Source organism: Lampris incognitus, chromosome 6, assembly GCF_029633865.1.
Source record: "Lampris incognitus isolate fLamInc1 chromosome 6, fLamInc1.hap2, whole genome shotgun sequence".
In the NCBI taxonomy this organism is placed as follows: Eukaryota; Metazoa; Chordata; class Actinopteri; order Lampriformes; family Lampridae; genus Lampris; species Lampris incognitus.
In genome coordinates, this window is record NC_079216.1 from 49303812 (window position 1) to 49326278 (window position 22467).

Genomic DNA, 22467 nt, shown 5'->3' on the forward strand with positions numbered 1-22467 from the left:
ACGACACGATCCTAGACACACTTTAGTTCATATACAGGTGACCACACCGTCTTTTTAATGAATCCCCTCTGATGATCCTCCGACTTCTAATAAAGAACCTCCCACTTAGAGGTTCCTGATTTGCGGATAGAAACTCCAGCCGCTTTGCCACACAGCCGGAGTTAGCATCAACCAATGTTAGCCGGCTTCCTCGTCGTCTGTAATGTAATGTGAAAGCGAAAAACCCAAGGTAATGACTAATGCCAGACATTAAGATTGTGGAAAGGTTTTACAATCAATTACTGAATGACTTAATATAGAGAACAGCCCTTACTTTTCGTTGGCAGTTATTTAGATATGGTTAAATTAGCTAATGCTATAGCTTGGCCAAACTAGCTGACTGGCTTACCTACACAAGGTAAGTAACCTAAACATAGGCCGACGTTACAAGGATTTCCTTTAACTTTCTTTGCCTACCTGTTTGTCTTGCATTCAGTTGTACAGTTACATAGATCGTTGATGTTGTGTTCATTCTTAAAACAGAATTTTGCCTAACATTTGTTGGTTTTAAACGTGCGTTACACATATGCTGACTCGATTTGGGTGGACATTTGCACAAGGAACCACACAAACTAATGCACTGTATAGCGCCGGTACGGAAGTTGCACTTTAGTTTAAAGCACTGGTCATGCAGAATGGGTAGCTCTAGAGGAAGTTAGCTATAATGTAAACAAATTGGGTAGCTAAGCTGGGTTAGTTCGCAAGTTGTCCTGTGAACAGGTTTCATAACGTAATTGAATTAGTCAGGTTGCGGTATATGGGTCAGTGTGGAATGTCTCACAGTTATATTTGAATTCAGCCTTGTAGCATTGAAATTCATTATTTAGTGTTCCCGAGACTGTTTATTCACTATGCTCACTGATGTTATCATATTACATTTATTTACAGTGTTGGGAATGCAGCCACCTCTTCCATCTGACGCAGTCAGGGAGCTTGTGTGCTCCTGTCTTCACAGAGATCCAGTGGCCGCAGACCTGCGCTGCAGTCTCTTTGTTGCAGCTGCACAGTGCTACAAAAGGGATTCTTTGCTGAGACCCTTCCCACCAAGATATGTCATTGGGGAAAACAAGGATTTTGATGAGCTAGTACGTTTTTGTTTTGTTTGATTTCCAGTTTTGCCTTTGCATTTCTATTTTAAGTCTGCCGCCAATACAGTCATGGCCCAAATCTAGGATCACTTTCATCACCAAGCCAAATAAATCCATGGGAAATTGCCTTGGTCACACTGGCAAAGAGTGACAGCCCAGGGAAAAACAATGTTAAATAAAAGGTACAACAGGGCCTCACATACAGTAGAAAGGAAAAGTGTAAGACATACTATAATTATATTTACCCTCTGTTGTCATGGTACTCTAATGAAAATTGTGTTTTGCCCTCCAGTTGACAGATGTGAGCTCCTTGCCTGGTGTGAGAGACTTGGTTAGACTAAGAGCAGGAGAGGGATATCACCATCTGGCTCTTGTCCATTGGGTTCTTTCTTCCAAAAGTTTTGCTGTGAAGACACTGCAGAAAGATGAGGCAGGTCACCGCAGCTGTTAAACTGCCCAAATTACAGCCACTGTGTTACAACCTGCTGTTGTTTTGACACCTGTGCTCATGTTCTCTACCAGTATGCCAAACTCTGCAGCCTGGCTGAAAACGACAGAATTTGTACACCTGTCCCAGACTTCCTGTTTGAGCTGGAGTATTGTGATCAGATGAATGCTAGGTTTGAGAAGATGAGGGCTGGCAGAGACATCTTCTATGCATTCCATGGAAGCCGCCTGGAGAACTTCCACTCTATCATTCACAATGGGCTACACTGCCACCTTAACAAGGTGAGTGAAGTATCTACTGATGTCTCCTCTATGAAGATATCAAACTTGTGATCCACTGTCAGTTGGATCACAAGTTTGATATCTTCACAGAGGAGATATCTACTAATGTCTCCTCTGTGAAGATATCAAACTTGTGATCCATTGTCAGTTAAAAGGGAAGTGGCTTTAACTGTCTCAAACTGTATTGTCAAGCCTAATAACTGGAATCACGGCATATAGATGTTTTAATCTGAAGCGCAGAAGGAGACTGCCCAAGAAATTGCCTAATCTGTTGGCCTTCATCTATATAGAGATTTCATATTAAAGATAATTCGAGATTCATATGACTATGGCCACAGTAAAAAAAAAGATTTTGATTGACATAGAAATTAAAATCCAGTTAATCTGACTTGTCTTGTGTTGATTCCTTGTAGACCTCAGTGTTTGGCGAGGGGACCTACCTCACCAGTGACCTCAGCATGGCAGTCCTATACAGTCCCCATGGCAGCGGTTGGAATGAAAGTCTCCTGGGCCAACTGCTCAGCTGTGTTGCCTTGTGTGAAGTCATTGATCACCCTGATGTTAAGTGCCAGATGAAGAGAAAAGGTAGCCCCCTCCCCCCGAAAAAAAAAAATAATGGTGGACACTTCACAGCAGTGCAGGAAAATGTGAAATATGTCTCATAATGGGAAAATGGCTACCCTTTGATTTCCACTCAGTAATTCCCTCAATTTATTTCAGACTCTGAGATGATCGACCGTCAGCGGTCAAGGGCAAGGAACAGCGAAGGAGGGGAAGTACCACAGAAATACTTTATAGTCACCAACAATCAGCTTGTGAGGGTCAAATACCTGCTTGTTTACTCCCAGAGACGACATCTGTCCAGGTAAGGTACATTTGGGGTGGGATTAACTTGAGAGTTGTCTTTCCTAATGATGAATGAATAATGATGATGATGATGCATGAGACCATTTCAGCACAGTGTTTAAAGCTTCCCACTGTTTCCTGCTGGAGTTGTCATTGAGTTACAAAAACATCACTTTCACTGCGATTCACTATTCTGAATATAAAACTAAATCACATGCCACAGTAAATATTAATCTTGCTCCCCAATACTAAAGGGCAATAGCATAAGGATGTTTTAATGGAACATCTTGGAAAGCCTCACAATTCCTTCAGAAGCCAGAAAGAAATTACAGTATTCATCAGTATTATTCTGACTTAAATATTTTAAAATGTATATCCCAATTTGACCCAAGAGCAGGAATCTGGAGTGCCTCCCAGCATACGAGTTTTTTTGTTTTTTTTCCACTGTTGCCATTATTGTTGTGTGAAATACACAAAACTACCTTTTAGTAACTCAGAACATGGATTAGGAAAAATTATTCATGTGTCCACATGAATGTACTGTTTTTAGTTCAGTGCCTGAATGTTATAAGGGATTGGATGTGCTTTAGCTTTAGGGGATGACCTGATTTGTGACCCAGAAAAAAAGTAATTTAAGGCTGATAGCTTGGGAAAACAACAAGCCAAATGGGGAAATAGAAAAGGTAGCACAGAATAATATATAGTCCAACCATATCTTTAGAACAGATGGTAGAACTTTTGCATAATTTATCAGGACCAAGTCCAAGCTTTGATACTGTAGAAATACCGAAATTTGTTTTATATTTATCAATAAATAATAGCTAAAATCCCTTTTTCAGAAATGAATCTTGGTTCTATTGTTTCAGTGGATGTTGAATGTAATGAATATTGCATAAGCTATAGTTGTAACCAGGTTGCTTTTTTCTATTTTATTTTTTTTCGTTACCTCAGACGTTCTCGTGGAACCTCCTGGCTTGTCAGACACCATTTTGCTGTAATGATGAGCCTCTACCTTCTGCTGCTCATATTCATTGGTGCCTTTAACTCCACCACATTTTTATCCTTCTGGCACAGACTATTTCGGTGACAGGATGGAGACGCTGGGATATACCATATTTCCCGGACTGTTTTTTTTTTTTTTACTCGTCTGGCTGGTCCTGCGGTTTATATTCCAAAACAATGTAATTTTGCGGAACGAATACGCTGCATTTCAACTAAGGCCACTAGATGGCACTGTTTAATCTTGTGACTCAATTGAGTAACATGGTGATGCGCAGGTCGGGCGGCTTCAGGTAAACTTACTGGAAACTATCACAGGTTCGAGCAGGCAGGTCAGAAAGTGTGTAAGTAGCGCTCAGAGTAAACATTGTGTGCAATAGGCTTAGCTGTGCATTACTAGTCCACCTTCTCTTCCCCTCTCTCTGTCACGCTTTCTCAAACACACATGAATGCATGCAAGCAGCTTTATCATCAATTTGCGATGGTGGTTTTGTTCATCCATCCATTATCCAAACCGCTTATCCTGCTCTCAGGGTCGCGGGGATGTTGGAGCCTATCCCAGCAATCATTGGGCGGAAGGCGGGGAGACACCCTGGACAGGCCACCGGGCCATCACAGGACTAACACACATACACACACACACACACATTCATACCAAGGGACAATATTAGTAATGCCAATTCACCTGACCTACATGTCTTTGGACTGTGGGAGGAAACCAGAGCACATGGAGGAAACCCACGCAGACACGGGTAGAACATGCAAACTCCACACAGAGGACGACCCCCCAAGGTTGGACAACCCCGGGGCTCGAACCCAGGACCTTCTTGCTGTGAGGTGACTGTGTTAACCACTGTGCCACCCTGCCTCCTGTTTTTGGCCAATGCATACATTTAGAGTGTTGAGGCTTCACCTACAAGTTTTTTCCCCTTTTGTTTTTGCTGCCAAAACTCTCTTTTTGGTCAGAAAGAAGAGGCGTGTGTGTGTGTGTGTGTGTGTGTGTGTGTGTGTGTGTGTGTGTGTGTGTGTGTGTGCGCGAGCGAGCAAGCGAGAGAGAGATAGGTTACTTGTTTTGCTGCTATTCAACAATAGACAGAGTCCATGTCTTTATTGAAGGGTTACTTGTCTTGCTGCTATTCAACAACATAGAACACCATTTGGAATAATTCATCTGTTTATTTAGTAACTTAGACCCAGACCCTATAAGGCTAGGATACAATAGGCTGTGCCTTGCAATCAGTTTATTATGCTGAGCAAACAGCTCAAAAATGAAATAGTTCAACACTGCTCACTTTGCTGTTGCCTAGGCTAAATTTGGAGGTTTTTGACTCAGGTTGGGTCAGGTGGGTGCAGGTATTAAAAAACCCTGACCTGTGCATCGGTACTGTACCACCATATAAATGTGACTTATACACCCAAGCAACTTAATATATGTTTTTTTTCCCTCACAACAACACGGTTTTTGCTGAGTGCGACTTGTAGTCCGGGAAATATGGTACGTTCTTAATCGGCCTGGGAATTAAAAAAAACAAACAAAACTGAATGCACCTTAATACAGGTTTTATCCTTAATCCTTCTTGTGTGTGTAAATGGTTATTAGAGGTGTTATAAGGTGACATATCTTTACAAATAGCTGTAGAAATTATACTGTTGTTTTCTTTGATTGTAAAGGTAATTTCTTGATGGGAACCATTTTCAATTGGCAAACATTTTATTTTGTGGGTAAGCCTTGTAGCCTTCTTGACCTCAAAGGAATCAATCATATCAAGGGGGGGGAAAAGTCCCTGTCATTTCAATCATATCAAGGAGGGGGGAAAAGGTCCCTGTCATTTCAATCATATCAAGGAGGGGGGAAAAGTCTCTGTCATTGTAAAACAGAAGCCATTTTGTTTAAACAATTGCACAGCTGACTGCATGGGACGGGTGCCTGCATATACAACCTAGTCTGAAAGGCAAAACGTTTGTATACAAATTAGCATTTCTCAAAATGTTGATTGCCAGCATTCTGTCTCATACATGTGATGCATGTCAATGTATCAATGAATGAGGACATAGTTGTGAACATGCATTCAAATCATCTGCTATAGAACTATTAGATTACAGGTGATGAAGTTAGAAATTAAAATGAGTAAGATTAGAAATATTTATGCTTAGGTATTACATTAGAGATGTTTATGTTTATGTATGGGTTTGGTATTAACAATAATATTCCATGTAAGTCTACCTTGGGGTTAAAAGTAGGTCTGAACAGGTGTCCTCATTCATTAATAGGCTGGCATTCATGGTATTTTGTTACCTGTAATTAAGTTGTTTACAAACATTTTGTCTGTGAGATTGGGCTTGCATATAGGTCCAGTTATATACCGCTGTTTTGTAATTGTCCCTTAGGTCTGCTGCAGTATTCTCATTCGACAATAATGAAAGTGCTTTTCATTGCTACATGTTTTTGCATTACTTGGGGCTTTGCCATTGTCTAGCCATGAGCATAGTGTGCAATAGATTCTCTCATGTCTATTTGGTGTTGTGAAGAGATTAAAGTCTTTATTAATCTGTTCATATTGTACAGTGAGTGAAGATTCTGATAACACACTGGCTCAGGGCTACAACAGTCAGCAGAGCAACAGTGTGAAGTTTGTCAACAGTGTGTCGCTCACAAGCATGGCCTCTGAACAAGTTGTTGTGACACTTGGTGGTGTTTCAAGTGCAAAAAATACAGTGACCCAGGGATGCAAAGAGCAAAATCCATGAAACAGAAAAAAAATGACAACAGTAATTACTTGGCAACATTAGGCCACAGTAGACAATGACATTTGTAAAACAAAGACATTGACAACACAACATTAGAGCACTACACAAAAGCATTGATTCGCAACACAAAAACATTTAAGGCATGGCAAAATGGAAGTTGCTGTACCATAAAAGTGAGAGGTGGACTTGAACGCCTTACTTTTTTCCCCCAACTAACTGCGAAGTAGTCTTCTACACTACTTTCTATACAATTGAAGAGATGGTTAAAAAAATTAGTCTCTTTTAAACTTGGGAAGGGTTAATGCGTATGCATTAATGCTTATGTTCAGGGGAGGGGACAAATTAATGTGCTGCAGCTGGATAAATACTACTGTGTTGGTGCTTAATACTGAGACGTCTAGTTTTTTTTCAATATTACAAATATTCTGTCACGTTTTAAGGTCACTGTGTTCCAAGTTATTACTGTTACGCTGTCTTCAGGGATGCAAAGACATGGTGGAAAAAACAGCTACCCAAAGTTGAAGAAAAAAATGCAACAGCGTAATATCATATAACCATGTGACTATATGCTTGTGCTATATGCTTAAATAAACAGGTAATTCTAGTTTGTAAATTTTTTATCTTCAGAATTACAAAAGTAACATCAGAATCAGAAACACTTTATTTGTCATTTCATTTCATGCACTTGTGCACTTGAAATGAAATGAAACATCGTTTCCCCCTTCCCACAACATTGCAACACATAACCAGAAACTACAAGAACACATACACTACCGTTCAAAAGTTTGGGATCACCCAAACAATTTTGTGTTTTCCATGAAAAGTCACACTTATTCACCACCATATGTTGTGAAATGAATAGAAAATAGAGTCAAGACATTGACAAGGTTAGAAATAATGATTTGTATTTGAAATAAGATTTTTTTTACATCAAACTTTGCTTTCGTCAAAGAATCCTCCATTTGCAGCAATTACAGCATTGCAGACCTTTGGCATTCTAGCTGTTAATTTGTTGAGGTAATCTGGAGAAATTGCACCCCACGCTTCCAGAAGCAGCTCCCACAAGTTGGATTGGTTGGATGGGCACTTCTTGCGTACCATACGGTCAAGCTGCTCCCACAACAGCTCAATGGGGTTCAGATCTGGTGACTGCGCTGGCCACTCCATTACCGATAGAATACCAGCTGCCTGCTTCTGCTCTAAATAGTTCTTGCACAATTTGGAGGTGTGTTTAGGGTCATTGTCCTGTTGTAGGATGAAATTGGCTCCAATCAAGCGCTGTCCACTGGGTATGGCATGGCGTTGCAAAATGGAGTGATAGCCTTCCTTATTCAGAATCCCTTTTACCCTGTACAAATCTCCCACCTTACCAGCACCAAAGCAACCCCAGACCATCACATTACCTCCACCATGCTTAACAGATGGCGTCAGGCATTCTTCCAGCATCTTTTCATTTGTTCTGCGTCTCACAAACGTTCTTCTTTGTGATCCAAACACCTCAAACTTGGATTCATCCGTCCACAACACTTTTTTCCAGTCTTCCTCTGTCCAATGTCTGTGTTCTTTTGCCCATCTTAATCTTTTTCTTTTATTGGTCAGTCTCAGATATGGCTTTTTCTTTGCCACTCTGCCCTGAAGCCCAGAATCCCGCAGCCGCCTCTTCACTGTAGATGTTGACACTGGTGTTTTGCGGGTACTATTTAATGAAGATGCCAGTTGGGGACCTGTGAGGCGTCTGTTTCTCAAACTAGAGACTCTAATGTACTTATCTTCTTGCTCAGTTGTGCAACGCGGCCTCCCACTTCTTTTTCTACTCTGGTTAGAGCCTGTTTGTGCTGTCCTCTGAAGGGAGTAGTACACACCGGTGTAGGAAATCTTCAATTTCTTAGCAATTTCTCGCATGGAATAGCCTTCATTTCTAAGAACAAGAATAGACTGTCGAGTTTCAGATGAAAGTTCTCTTTTTCTGGCCATTTTGAGCGTTTAATTGACCCCACAAATGTGATGCTCCAGAAACTCAATCTGCTCAAAGGAAGGTCAGTTTTGTAGCTTCTGTAACGAGCTAAACTGTTTTCAGATGTGTGAACATGATTGCACAAGGGTTTTCTAATCATCAATTAGCCTTCTGAGCCAATGAGCAAACACATTGTACCATTAGAACACTGGAGTGATAGTTGCTTGAAATGGGCCTCTATACACCTATGTAGATATTGCACCAAAAACCAGACATTTGCAGCTAGAATAGTCATTTACCACATTAGCAATGTATAGAGTGTATTTCTTTAAAGTTAAGACTAGTTTAAAGTTATCTTCATTGAACAGTACAGTGCTTTTCCTTCAAAAATATGGACATTTCAATGTGATCCCAAACTTTTGAACGGTAGTGTATATCCAAACTAACGCATATATCTAAACCAACCAAACAAAAATCACTGTCCAGGAGAATGGACGCCAGCCAGGATGACTGTCGGAACTGCCGGTCTGCATGGGCTAGCAGTTAGCCAAGCCTGCCCGCTTCTGCGTCCTGTTAGACCGCCCTCGGTGTTTCCTCTTCGGGTGCAGCTCCAGTTAGGGCCATGATCCTTGGGCCCACAGGACGCAGCAGACCAAGCTCCCTCAGCCAATCCCATGCTAGCTGTCTCAGCCAAACACCTTCGACACACCCCCCCGCACTCCACACGACGACGCTAAAAACACAGTCAAGGCTAGGCGAGGCCACTGCCATGTACGACATAACTGCAGTGTTGGGGAGTAGTTAACTACATGTAGTTCAATTATGTCCTCAATTTCCTCTTTTTAAAACACACCACATCAAGCTGCCTAAGTGAGGTCTGTGTAAGCCACGGTCCAGCAAGACTAAACAACTACATAGCCAGTGTTGTAATGTGAGGTCCTCTTAACAGGTCTTGACAGTTGAGTAGATTTTTTTGCTCAGTGCAGTTCACTCATACGAGTGTGACAGAATTACACTGTAGAAATCGTTAAGGAGGACCCCCCCCCCTCCAAGAAAAAACCTTTGGATCTGGACGATTCACACAAGTCATCCAAATTGATGTCAACAAAGTGACATTCGCCATAAACCAAATTGTTTGCATCCCTGTGTCTTGTTTTTTGGCTGGACCACAACAGCGAGGCCAGCCGTACACATGTAGTTAGTTGAGCGAGTGCCTGAGTGAGTTATGGAGTTTCACCATTGGTGAAACGGCCGAATTGGAGTTTCTCCATTGGCCGTTGCTTTCAAAATGAATCAGTGTGGAGTTTTCTATTATGTCATCAGCTGTTCATGGAACTGATGTCAACACAGCCACATTTTAAACATTCATTCATTCATTATCCAAGCCGCTTAACACAATCGGGGTCGCAGAGATGCTGGAGCCGTGATAAAAACAGCTGTATACTAGGTTTTAACATGTCTTGTTTCTGCTTTGTCAATAAGTTTTGCAAAAACAGCCGTATACTAGGTTTTAACCTGTCTTGTTCCTGCTTTGTCAATAAGTTTTGCACTTGTGGGTCACTGTACAATACAAAAAAACTAAATAAGAGTAAAGTCTCATTTGGTTGCAATGTTTTCTCTCATCTGACATGACTTGCATTTGTATTTACAGTTACTATATCCCTTGTCATGCACAGGAATGAAGTTTTTCTGGTAATGTTCTGATGGGTCAGTCATTGGTTCATAAGTCCTGTCACGTTAAATGTATGAGCCCCACAAATTCTGATACTGGAAGAACTTTTACTACATCTCATGGGCGGACAGACTCTGTCACATTAACGAGGCAAGATTAAGAAAGTGTGTAGGACTTGAGATTTTGCCCACAACACAAAACGTTTGCCGCCATTTCAAAGACATGACATGAAACATTTTGGAGTCGTACAGTCTGTATAGGACTTAAGCGTGGGTAGTGATATAATTCTCACAACCCACAGGTGTTAAATTTTATGAGTCAAATATAATTTAGAAAAAAAAGGGGGGCATTGAATATAATAGTCAGTTGTCTAATAAATGGAAACCCTAGGATGAATATTATACTTGTACTTACATTGTGGGAAATATACTTTTGTGAGGCCACTGGCTGCCTTTGCTCATGATGTCTTCAAATGCTCATGATATTTTATATTCATAACAATTCAGTTCTTAAGATGTACATCCTTTTACTAAACGCTATGATTTTTCTTATATTTGTTACCGATTTTCAACAGTAATAAAACACTAAAAATAAAACAGTAAAAGAAAAAGTAAAACAGTAATAAAGCGGTAACAAAATTTTTTTCAGTTGTCCAATTTTTCTGAAGTTGATGGGGGGGGGGTTGTCTGATCGTTTAAATTAAGAGATTGGGGATTACAAAAATACAAGTTAGTTACCGTATTTGCTGGACTGACAAATCGCCGTGTTTTTTTTTTAACTTGTTAGACTGGTACTGCGACTTATACAATGTAATTTTGTCGGACAGTACGCTGCATTTCAACTAATGCCACTAAAGGGCACTGTTTAATGTTCTGACTCAATTGAAAATACTGTACCGCCATATAAATGCAACTTTTATATACAAATGACGGGTTTTTCTCGTCGCAACAATGCATTTTTTGCTGAGTGTGGCTTGTACTTTGGTGAAAATATTAGTCCGGGAAATATGGTAATATGATTGACTCAAAAATGTGTTTTGAGCTTATAGGTGATCACCAAAACATCATGCACTGTGCAGGAACGCTCACTCAGAACTCAAAAGAGCGCTGATAAAGTCTTATAGTTGCTCCCCAATAATACAGCAACATTTGGTCTCATTTGAAAATCACTGCTTTGCAGAAGTGTCGTCTAGTGTAACTGTGTTTTATATTCTTTTATGTATTCAAACTTTAACAGAAGTTTCCTTTATTATCCATTGTTTTTAATCAGTTTAAAGAACCATCTGTGGGGATGATAACAAGGGTGGCCCGCTTTGGTCAAAGATCCTAGCGCCCTTGATAAATACCTTATACGGTAATGTGTCTTCACAGTAGGAAACAAACCTGAAAACATGAATGAAATCCTTGTTTGATGTTTTATGAAGTCAGTGAGGATTTTAAGCCCCAGATGACACATTAATTCAATCAAATCATTCATTCATCTTCAGCTGCTTCTCCGGGGTTGGGTCGCGGTGGCAGCAAGCTAAGTTGGGCACTCTAGATGTCCCTCTCCCCAGCAACGCCCTCTAGCTCCTCCTGAGGGATCCCAAGGCATTCCCAGGCCAGATTGGACATGTAGTCCCTCGAGCGAGTTCTGGGTCTACCCTGGGGTCTCGTCCCCAGGAGGCATCTTAATCAGATGCCCGAACCACCTCAACTGGCTCCTTTCGACACGAAAGAGCAGCGGCTCTACTCCAAGCTCCCTCCGGATGTCCAAGCTCCTCAACCTATCTCTAAGGCTGAGCCCAGACACCCTACGGCGGAAACTAATTTCAGCCGGTTGTATCTGCAATCTCACCCTTTTGGTGACCACTCAAAGTTCATGACCAAAGGTGAGGGTTGGAACAAAGATTGATTGGTAAATTGAGAGCTTTGCCTTCCGACTCAGCTCCGTCTTCACTACAACGGTCCGGTACAACGTCCAGATTACTGCTTGATGCTGCACCAATCCGCCTGACATGTATAAAGTGCACATTCAGTAAACCTACACATTGAGAGCATTATAAGAAGTTGCAAGCTTAATTACTGTTGCTTTCTAAATTTAATCATTCAGTAAGAGATTAGTAATTATTCATTCAGATGTAATTTTTTTTGCAGTGCTTATTTACAATGCAGACAGCATTGTTTCATCTTGTAAGTTTGCTTTTGTTTTAATTTTTACTTCTAATCATCACACTAACACATCAAATATATGTAGTAACCAGGTCAATACGAGCTTCACATATTTCTAGCTAGCCTTAACTAGAACATTTTAGTTTAGGTTTTCTTGTTAAAGCCCAATAGTTTGTCAGTAAGTAAGCACAACTATTGCTGATGTTGTTGACAAGTGAGTTGAAAGAAAAGGTGAGCCATTGTTTTAGTTAAACAAAAAAGTGACTCAGACTTGTGAAATATAAAAAAGGCATTTTTAAACTGAAACAAGCCTCTCTGTCAGAACGATCATTTGAAGGACAGATCAAACTGCCCATTGGGACTTCGTTACTGCTGCCTCATAAATTGTTATTCATCTCAAAATGACAATTTCACATAATACATCGATAGTTATTAGATAGTTACAAGAATATACTTTTCAAAACTGGTGGACTTGGTGCAAGTTTTATGTGTCTCATGACAGCTACATTGCAGTGAATCAAATGTCATTGTATGACTGAATGTGATGCAATCAAATTGAATGTGTTTTAAATCACAGTAATTCCTATTTAGGGCAGCATGGTGGCCCAGTGGATAGCACTGTTGCCGCACAGCAAGAAGGCCCTGGGTTCGAACCCCAGGCCGTCCCAGGTCCTTTCTGTGTGGAGTTCGCATGTTCTCCCTGTGTCTGCATGGGTTTCCTCCGGGTGCTCTGGTTTCCTCCCACCATCAAAAAGACATGCATGTTAGGGTTAATACTCCTGTCTGTGCTCCTGACCAAGGCAATGGAAAGAAGAACTGGAGTTGAGTGCTACAATGTGGCTGCCCACTGCTTCCAGTGTGTGTGTGTGTGTGTGTGTGTGTGTGTGTGTGTGTGTGTGTGTGTGTGTGTGTGCGTGTGCGTGTGTGTGTGTGTGTGTGTGTTGGGATGGGTTAAATGCAGAGGATGAATTTCCCCACGGGGGTTGATAAAGTACATCTTATCATCTTATCTTAAAATGAAACTGATGGACAACTGAAACTTGGCAATGGTTTAAAGATACAGTGGATATAAAAAGTCTACACACCCGTTAAACTGGCAGGTCTTTGTAATGTAAAAAAAAAAAGGAGAAATCAAGACATCCTGTCAGAACTTTCCACTTGTTTTGAAATTGCAACCTATAAAAACTAAGTTAAACATTTTAGGGTAAAAAAAATACTAAACATAATAACCTGCTTGCCAAGTGTGCACACCCCTAAACTAATACTTTGGTGAAGCACCTTTTGATTTTATTAGAGCACTCAGTCTTTTTGGGTAAGAGTCTGTCAGTTTGGCACATCTTGACTTCACAATATTTTCCCCACTCTTCCTTGTAAAAACATTGTAGATTCGTCAAATTACGAGGGCATCTCCTATGCACAGCCCTCTTCAGGTCACCCCACGGATATTCTATTGGATTCAGGTCGGGGCTCTGGCTGGGCCATTTCAAAATGCTGATGTTCTTTTGGTGAAGCCATTCTTTTTGATTTGGATGTATGCTTTGGGTCATTGTGCTGAAAGGTGAAATTCCTCTTTATCTTTCTAGCAGATGCCTGAAGGGTTTGTGCCAAAATCGACTGGTAATCGCAGCTATTTGTGATTTCCTCCACCTTGACTAAAGCCCCAGATCTGGCTGAAGAAAAGCAGCCCCAAAGCCTGATGCTGCCGCCACCATGCTTCACCATGGGTTTGCTGTTCTTTTGGTTTAGTACTGTGTTGTTTTTGAACCAAACATAACTTTTGAAATTATGGCCACAAAGTTCAACTTTGGTCTCATCAGACCATAACACATTCTTCCACATGGTTTTGAAAGACTGGATGTATCTTTTTGCAAAATTTAGCGAGGCTTGGATACAGTGGTGCTTGAAAGTTTGTGAAACCTTTAGAATTTTCTATATTTCTGCATAAATATTACCTAAAACATCATCAGATTTTCACACAAGTCCTAAAAGTAGATAAAGAGAACCCAGTTAAACAAATGAGACAAAAATATTATACTTGGTCATTTATTTATTGAGGAAAACTATCCATTATTATATATCTGTGAGTGGAAAAAGTATATGAACCTTTGTTTTCAGTATCTGGTGTGACACCCCCCCACCGCTGCAGCAATAACTGCAACTAAATGTTTCTGGTCACTGTTGATCAGTCCTGCACATCAGCTTGGAGGAATTTTAGCCCATTCCTCCATACAGAACAGCTTCAACCCTAGGACATTGGTGGGTTTCCTCACATGAACTGCTCGCTTCAGGTCCTTCCACAACATTTCGATTGGATTAAGGTCAGGACTTTGACTTGGCCATTCCAAAACATTAACTTTATTCTTTAACCACTCTTTGGCAGAACGACTTGTGTGTTTAGGGTCGTTGTCTTGCTGCATGACCCATGTTCTCTTGAGATTCAATTCACGGACAGATGTCCTGACATTTTCCTTAAGAATTCGCTGGTATAATTCAGAATTAATTGTTTCATCAGCCCAGATCATCAGCCCAGACGTAGCAAAACAGGCCCAAACCATGATACTACCACCACGTTTCAAAGATGGGATAAGGTTCTTATGCTGGAATGCAGTGTTTTCTTTTCTCCAAACATAATGCTTCTCATTTAAACCAAAAAGTTCTATTTTGGTCTCATCCGTCCACAAATCATTTTTCCAATAGCCTTCTGGCTTGTCCACATGATCTTTAGCAAAAGGTAGACAGGCAGCAATGTTCTTTTTGGAGAGCAGTTGCTTTCTCCTTGCAACGCTGCCATGCACACCATTGTTGTTCAGTGTTCTCCTGATGGTGGACTCATGAACATTAATATTAGCAATGTGAGAGAGGCCTTTAGTTGCTTAGACTTTACCCTGGGTTCCTTTGTGACCTGGCCGACTATTACACGCCTTGCTCTTGGAGTGATCTTTGATGGTCGACCACTCCTGGGGAGGGTAACAATGGTCTTGAATTTCCTCCTTTTGTACACAATCTGTCTGACTGTGGATTGGTGGAGTCCAAACTCTTTAGAGATGGTTTTGTAACCTTTTTCAGCCTGAGCATTAAAAATGCTTTTTCTGAGGTCCTCAGAAATCTCCTTTGTTCTTGCCATGATGCACTTCCACAAACAGGTGTTGTGAAGATCAGACTTTGATAGATCCCTGTTCTTTAAATAAAACAGGGTGCCCACTCACACCTGATTGTCACCCCATTGATTGAAAACACCCGACTCTAATTTCACCTTCAAATTCTGCTAATCCTAGAGGATCACATACTTTTGCCACTCACAGATATGTTATACTGGATCGTTTTCCTCAATAAATAAATAAGTATAATAGTTGTGTCTCATTGGGTTCTCTTTATCTACTTTTAGGACTTGTGTGAAAATCTGATGTTTTAGGTCTTATTTAGAAAATTCTAAAAGGTTCACAAACTTTCAAGCACCACTGTATTTTTTTTTCCGTGTGAAAAGGCCGTCTTGCCATCCTACCCCATAGCCCAGACATATGAAGAATTCGGGATATTGTCGTCACATGTAGGGAGCAACCAGGACTTGCCAGAAATTCCTGCAGCTCCTTTAATGTTGCCGTAGGCCTCTTGGCAGCCTCCCTGACCAGTTTTTTCTTTGTCTTCTCAGCAGTTTTGGAGGGGCGTCCTGTTCTTGGTAATGTCACTATTGTGCCATATTTCTCCAGTTGTTGATAAGTGTCTTTACTGTGTTCAATGGTATATCTAATGCCTTGGAAATTCTTTTGTACCCCTCTCCTGATCGATACCTTTCAACAATGAGATCCCATTCATGCTTTGTAAGCTCTTTGTGGACCAGTTGGATGCAACAAAGAAAATCAGAAAGGAATAACTGAACCTTATTTGGGCTTAATCACAGTCAGTTTAATTAAAAGAAGAAAGCCACTATTTTGTCATTGTATTCTTATAGCGAATTGTATTCTTACAACAAATTTGTTCTCTGCATTTAAACCATCCTATTGTATAGGAGCAGTGCAGCTGCAGCACCAACTCCAGTTCTTCTTTCCATTGCCTTGGTCAGGGGCACAGGCAGGAGTGTTAACCCTAACATGCATGTCTTTTTGATGGTGGGAGGAAACCAGAGCACCCGGAGGAAACCCATGCAGACACAGGGAGAACATGCGAACTCCACACAGAAAGGACCTGGGACGGCCTGGGGTTCTTGCTGTGAGGCAACAGTGCTAACCACAGGGCCACCATGCTGCCCATGGCAGGTGTATACTAACTACTATTTAACATGAGTTTGAATGTGATTGGTTATCTGACCACAGCCATATCTCCAGTTATAAAAGGGTGTGAACACTTATGCAATCAAGTTATTCTAAGTTTTATATTTTTTCCCCCTAAAATGTTTCTGATTGTTTTGCTATGTTATATGGTTTGGAGACCGTGGCACTGACAAAAAGACAGGAGGCGGAGCTGGAGGTGGCAGAGTTGAAGATTTTAAGATTTTCACTGGGATTGACGAAGGAGGACAGAATTAGGAACGATTATATTAGAGGGACCACTCAAGTTGGACGGTTTGGAGACAAGGCAAGAGAGGCAAGATTGAGATGGCTTGGACATGTGTGGAGGAGAGATGCTGGAGGCATGGAGATGTTTAGGAGAGATGGCAGTGGGGTTTTTAACCCCGGAGAAGCGGCTGATGATGAATGAATGAACAAAAACCTGCTGTTCTAACAAGGTGTGGAGACTTTTTATATCCACTATAGCTGACATTTTTAATTTGCCACATCTGCTTAGCGGCTATTTACTGTGGGTGTGATCGCTTCAAGCAAGGCATCAATTCAGTGAATGTCGACACAGTGGGACAAAACATAAAATGTCCCTCAGGAGTGCTCTATTGGGGGAAGAAAGAGGGGAAAAAAACAATGGACAAAGATATAATTCCATGAAGAGCAGCGGATTTCAATCCTTTTTGTGATGCAAAGTGCAGTTTACAATTGCTACATCTCTTTAATCAGTGATCAGGGTGTCACCATCACACTTGACCTAAGAAGCAGATCATGTGTATGTGCTATCAAGACATTGCTTTAGTTTGCAAACTCCAAATAAAAGCTCTCATTGGTTGCGGGCCTACAGTATCTCAAATTTAGAAACTCGTCATATATCAAGTCTCATTAAAGGTTTTATGAGTCTGCTAAAAGATAACCAAGATATTTTACAAATAAACCCAACTAACTGAAGGCAACCCCATAACAATCACCTTCAAAAGATCCACAAAGAAAAAAAAAACATTTGGGGCCTGTATTTCTCCCTTTTTCTGATGCGAAATGCATGGCTTACAACATGGCGCATCTCTAAAAATGGTGATCTGCGTGTCATCAATCATAGGACCTCATCAAACGGCATCAAATCATGTTACGTACTCCAACAAAGCCAATTTTCTTAACATTGTGATATTAGTAAAGGCTCAACCGAGGGGAAGGTGAAAGAGACCTTCTGGATTCAGAACCCTCCTCCCATAACCAGTACGGCAGAGAACATCAGCACAGCTAGCCTGCTCTGCATATCCCTCTGCTCTCCAAATCCGGTGTGCTGTCGGAGGATTCCCATGGCGGTGAGGTGCAGTAGACCAGCAACACTCACATGCGCGCGCACACACACACACACACACACGGCTCATGTATATATGAGCCCCCCCCCCGACAGCTAATAATAAACAGTTGAAGGCACATGGGCCATTTTACCTAGTGTAGGTTTTTATTATTATTATTATTAAATGTGCTTATAACTATCCCTGTGCCGTATCCTTACAATATCACGTATATATATATATATATATATATTATGATGTAGGATTTTTAAAAAAAATACATAGCAGTACAAGCTTGTTTCGTGCGTCGCACACTCATTGGCAGCTGATGAGTGTGTGACACACGAAAACTAGCTTGTACTGCTATGTATTAAAAAAAAATTCCTACATCTATATTGATATTCCGCTCCTCATTTGTTGAGCCCTTTTATCAACACCATTGACGGTTTCCAAAAAAAAAAAAGAAGCTTTATATATATATATATATATATATATATATATATATATATATATATATTCTTCATTTTGAACACCTTTGTTAGATAAAGGTGTGAAGACTGGTCTCCTTTGCAACTGGAGTCACATGATGGTTACCGAAAGGGGCAATTTGGTGCACAGTGACCTATTTCCTACAAGGACAAGAGGACAGGCTTAAGACACCGACCGGCAAGTTATCTGACCAGCTGGCAAGACAATGCTTTGGTTCACAAACCCCAAATAAAAGGTCTCGTTAGTCGTGGGCCTAAATTTGAATGCCATCTGGAATTTAGTTACTCGTCATCTATAAAGTCTAACGAAAGTAGTAGTAGTAGTAGTAGATTGTGAGTCTACCGGTAACAAAGGTATTTTTACAAATAACCTGAATTTTTCTCATTATGGGATTATGAGGCATGGGAAAGCAAAATAGTACTAATGCAGCAGCACTAAAAGTAGCCTAGAATGCTTTTATATAATACATGATTTTAATATTGTCAGTGAAGAATACGAAAATGTCACTTTCATTATCATTTTTGTCATTCCTGTAACAATAATTTAAATCATTGATCAATCATTTGCATCCAGCAAAACCAATTCAGTTCAACAGTAACGCATTTTACACGCAATTTTATTTGTTTTTTCCCCAATAAATTATTCATAGCAACAAATCGTGGTATTGTTACTTCACCAACTCAGAATTGGTCCTGTTTAAAGAAATAGGAAAAGGAGATGGGGTGTGACACGATATAATACAAGGGTTGCATACTATACAACAGTCCCTCTTAATAAACATGTTATCCCACAGTTTCTTGAAATACTCAAAACTGTAGGCAAAATAGCACAGAGAGGAATTTAAAATAGCAGTTTGGTCTCCCATCACCCAATAATAACAGTTTTTCGGTGTCGTCTAACAGCAAAGAAACTGCTGCATCTTCATACAAGGCTTATAATGACATGAAAATACTCATATTTTCATCCAGACAGGTTTTCTTTTCTTTAGAGCGATATTCTGTATTGTAGCGTTGCCCCACCACCGGCAGACACAACTTCCAACTTCAGGCCTCATATCTGATCTTTTTTTTTGTTTTTTTGAAATACTATATCCCTTTTCTGGAATTAAATCAGCTGTCAGTCTTTGTTAAGACAAAGCAGTGTTTGTTGACAATAAACTACAAACCTGTAGTTTATTGTCAACAAACACATGTTCCATCCGACACTTTTCGACAGCACCCTGTTTGTGTGAAGGTAACAACAGACTTAAGTATATTTGCATGAATGTGGTTGTGGACTAGCGGACTGGTGTTCAGGTTTCCAACAGCTGTCTGAAAATATCCTGCAGGAATTCGCCGCTTTACTACTAGAGTGACAACACAGCGTTTGCTGCCCAAATACTATAAGAAATACGGTATCTTAAAAAAAAAAAACCTAAAAACTCAAAAAGATTTTTTCTACCATCATAGATAGTTATATTCAAATATTATTCAATATTACTAAAGGCAGTGTTATGTGAAAATATTCTTAAAGGGAAGGCTGGGAATATTTAAGTGGGACTATGGGGGGGGGGGGTCAAACATTTTGACCTCAGAAGAGACACAATTCCCCCAAGATATGCAGGATGGACACGACATTAAACACTGTTGTCCTGTGGAGGGACTGTTGCTAACACATTGACAGAACAAGGACAACATTTAGCAACTATAAAAACATGGCTGAAAATTAAATCAAATGCAAATGTATGCTTCATTTTTATATCTTCACTGGCGGTAATTTTGGAACAATCTTTTTTTAAGGCAACATCATTCGACTTGCATGAAGAATCTAAGGATTCTTAGATTCTTCCCACAACAACAGGAATGCATAAGCAATGCATTCCTGTTGTTATGGGAAGAGTCTGCAAGTATGCGACAGTAGACACACCAAGTACCACATTTTCCCAACCTTTCCTTTAGCCAAACGTAATACTTAAAACTGAAATGACAGCTCAGGTTTATGAGTCATCTTTTTGGAAATGTACACTTGAAAATGCAATGCACTGCCGATGCAATACATGTACCAGGCAAAGTTTTTTTTCTAAGCCAATGTGTAACAGTTACATCTCAGGAATGTCAAGACCCAGCCCACTGAGGCAAATCTGTAATGGGCTATACAAACAAAATTGACTTGACACAAATAAAAACATGACATTTGTTCAGGGAAATTCTACTTTGCATAGAACAACAAATGTAGTCCATCTCACCAATCTTGGAACATTTTTGGTGGACCAGAGATCAAATTTAGCCAAGAATGGCAGAGATGGAAAGACTGTTTTCCATCTTTTAAATATATACCACAGGCGAAGTGTTTTCCTTCCAATCTGAGGGAGCATTGACATGGGATGGTCAACCCAAGGCAGATAATTTTCCTACAAGGCAGATTATTTCCTAAAAAAAATATACTGATTAAACGCTCTTTGTACCTGTGACAGTATTATATGTTTTAGTTGATACTTGGGTTCCGATGGATGGCTTGAAGCAGCGATAGAAGATGTTTGAGCAAGAAGAGGAATACTGACAGAAGGTATCACATGAAGTCCTCATAGTCCTGTGTATAACCCCCATCCAACTCCCCATAGTCGGCCAGGTCGTCCTTCATCTTGGCCTTAAGCCCACCTCCAGCAGTAGTTCCTTTCTTCTTCTTCTTGCCCTTATTCAGTTGCTAAACAAAGGAAAACTGAGTTTATTTTCAAGTTTAAGTTAACACTGACATGCATGAAACTTTCATCTAAAAAAAACAACTATTGTGCCCAGATGTAGTTGAACAGTTAGGACCACATGTATAAACCTTATCAATTCACTTGTGTCAGTGAGTGAACTAATCTGTTTGGGACCAGCGTGCACAGTTCTTTCCGTCTACCTGCATCACAGGCAACTCATTCAACCATCAGTAACAGTCATGTCATTTTGTCCGAGTAAATTAGTATTTAACAGGTCATTCTTGTAAAATTTGGCAGTTATTTTCCCAAGTAACGCAAAAGTACATTCAGAAAGATAATCCAACAAAACATTAACCATCATCACTAAACAAATGGGATCACAGGGAGTCTCACTGCCACAAATGGGGAAGAAACAACAATAAAGGCAGCGTTGTCTGAAATGAGTAAAAAAAAAAAGACTAATTCCTAATGACTACATTAAAACACAAACCTTCTCTTGTTTCTGTTTCTCACTGAGTAAAACTGTGATGGAAGCATTAATTTTTTTCAAGTCCTCCACCTCCACTGCAAAGCAAAAGAAAAGAATGACTTATCACAAAGTATTGGCAAATGATTTTCATACATAAGTCAAATTCAATTTGCATACAGTTCATATAAACTAGTTTTCATGAATTGTAAGTGATAAATAGGAACTGAGCCTGCAGCTGCATCCAAAGACATGAATAACGTTTCAGCTTAAGGACTCAACACCAGACTTGGATTCATAAACATGCTAAACACAAAATGGCATAAAATTAAAAATAAAATAAAAAACATTATAGAATAAGGTAGTAGATGATTCAAATGGTAACATAGTGCATATTAGTGCAAACACAACTTATTTTCAACAATGAAGATATAGCGGAAGAACAAAGTGAGCCAGGCTTGAATTTGGTGTTTCACAAACTAGACCTGAATACTTACAGGACAGGCAGAGGTCTCGGAACAATGATTCTAGGAAACCGGAATAATGTATGGACTTCTCATAAGGGGAAATCTTGTCCTTCAACAGTTTCTCAAACTCTGTGAAGTCATCTTTTGAGGAAGGGCTGATGCCGTCAATTCCCGTGACGTTGTTTGAGACACCTAGAGTAACCAAAATATGATTAGAGCATTTTGACATATTTTGAACTGAGATTTGCATTTTTAACAAGAACTAAAATGTCCTTTTTAGTGGGACATATGAAAGTGAGAGAAACTATACAGATAAAGGAGATGAGTGGTAGTTTCAATGCAGATTAGACAAAACTAACAAAGTGTAACCTCTGATTTATGCAGTCTCTCATTGGAAGAAATGTGATCAACAAACTACAGCCAAGTTTTAGAGGAATAAGAAAATGATTTCAAAAACTATGTAAACCCAAAATGTTGCCTTTAACAGATTACTCCCAGTAATCGTCTTATTGGTTATTATTGGTCTCCATGTGAACTCTGTCAGATAACTAAACACTATCCATCC

At 40.1% G+C, this 22467-nt stretch overlaps 2 protein-coding genes across 4 annotated transcripts in view; one reads left to right on the forward strand and one right to left on the reverse strand.

Annotated features, from left to right (window-relative positions):
* Positions 1 to 22467, forward strand: part of parp16 (poly (ADP-ribose) polymerase family, member 16) — a 22979-nt gene continuing 512 nt past the window's right edge. Inside the window, exons 1-7 of one of the 3 annotated variants that reach the window (XM_056281884.1) lie at positions 1 to 229; positions 928 to 1124; positions 1420 to 1557; positions 1650 to 1856; positions 2270 to 2441; positions 2577 to 2721; positions 3654 to 4758. In XM_056281884.1, coding sequence (XP_056137859.1) covers positions 936 to 1124; positions 1420 to 1557; positions 1650 to 1856; positions 2270 to 2441; positions 2577 to 2721; positions 3654 to 3789 — 987 coding nt within the window. In that variant the 5' untranslated portion in view covers positions 1 to 229; positions 928 to 935 and the 3' untranslated portion in view covers positions 3790 to 4758. Of the gene's footprint in view, positions 230 to 927; positions 1125 to 1419; positions 1558 to 1649; positions 1857 to 2269; positions 2442 to 2576; positions 2722 to 3653; positions 4759 to 13808; positions 13895 to 22467 lie in introns of those variants that run through there. The other 2 variants (XM_056281885.1, XM_056281886.1) reach the window with 2 other exon arrangements.
* Positions 18890 to 22467, reverse strand: part of eif3ja (eukaryotic translation initiation factor 3, subunit Ja) — a 9257-nt gene continuing 5679 nt past the window's right edge. The window contains exons 6-8 of the mRNA XM_056281887.1: positions 21933 to 22094; positions 21460 to 21533; positions 18890 to 20971 (exon numbers count right to left, since the gene is read on the reverse strand). Coding sequence (XP_056137862.1) covers positions 20837 to 20971; positions 21460 to 21533; positions 21933 to 22094 — 371 coding nt within the window. The 3' untranslated portion in view covers positions 18890 to 20836. The remainder of the gene's footprint in view (positions 20972 to 21459; positions 21534 to 21932; positions 22095 to 22467) is intronic.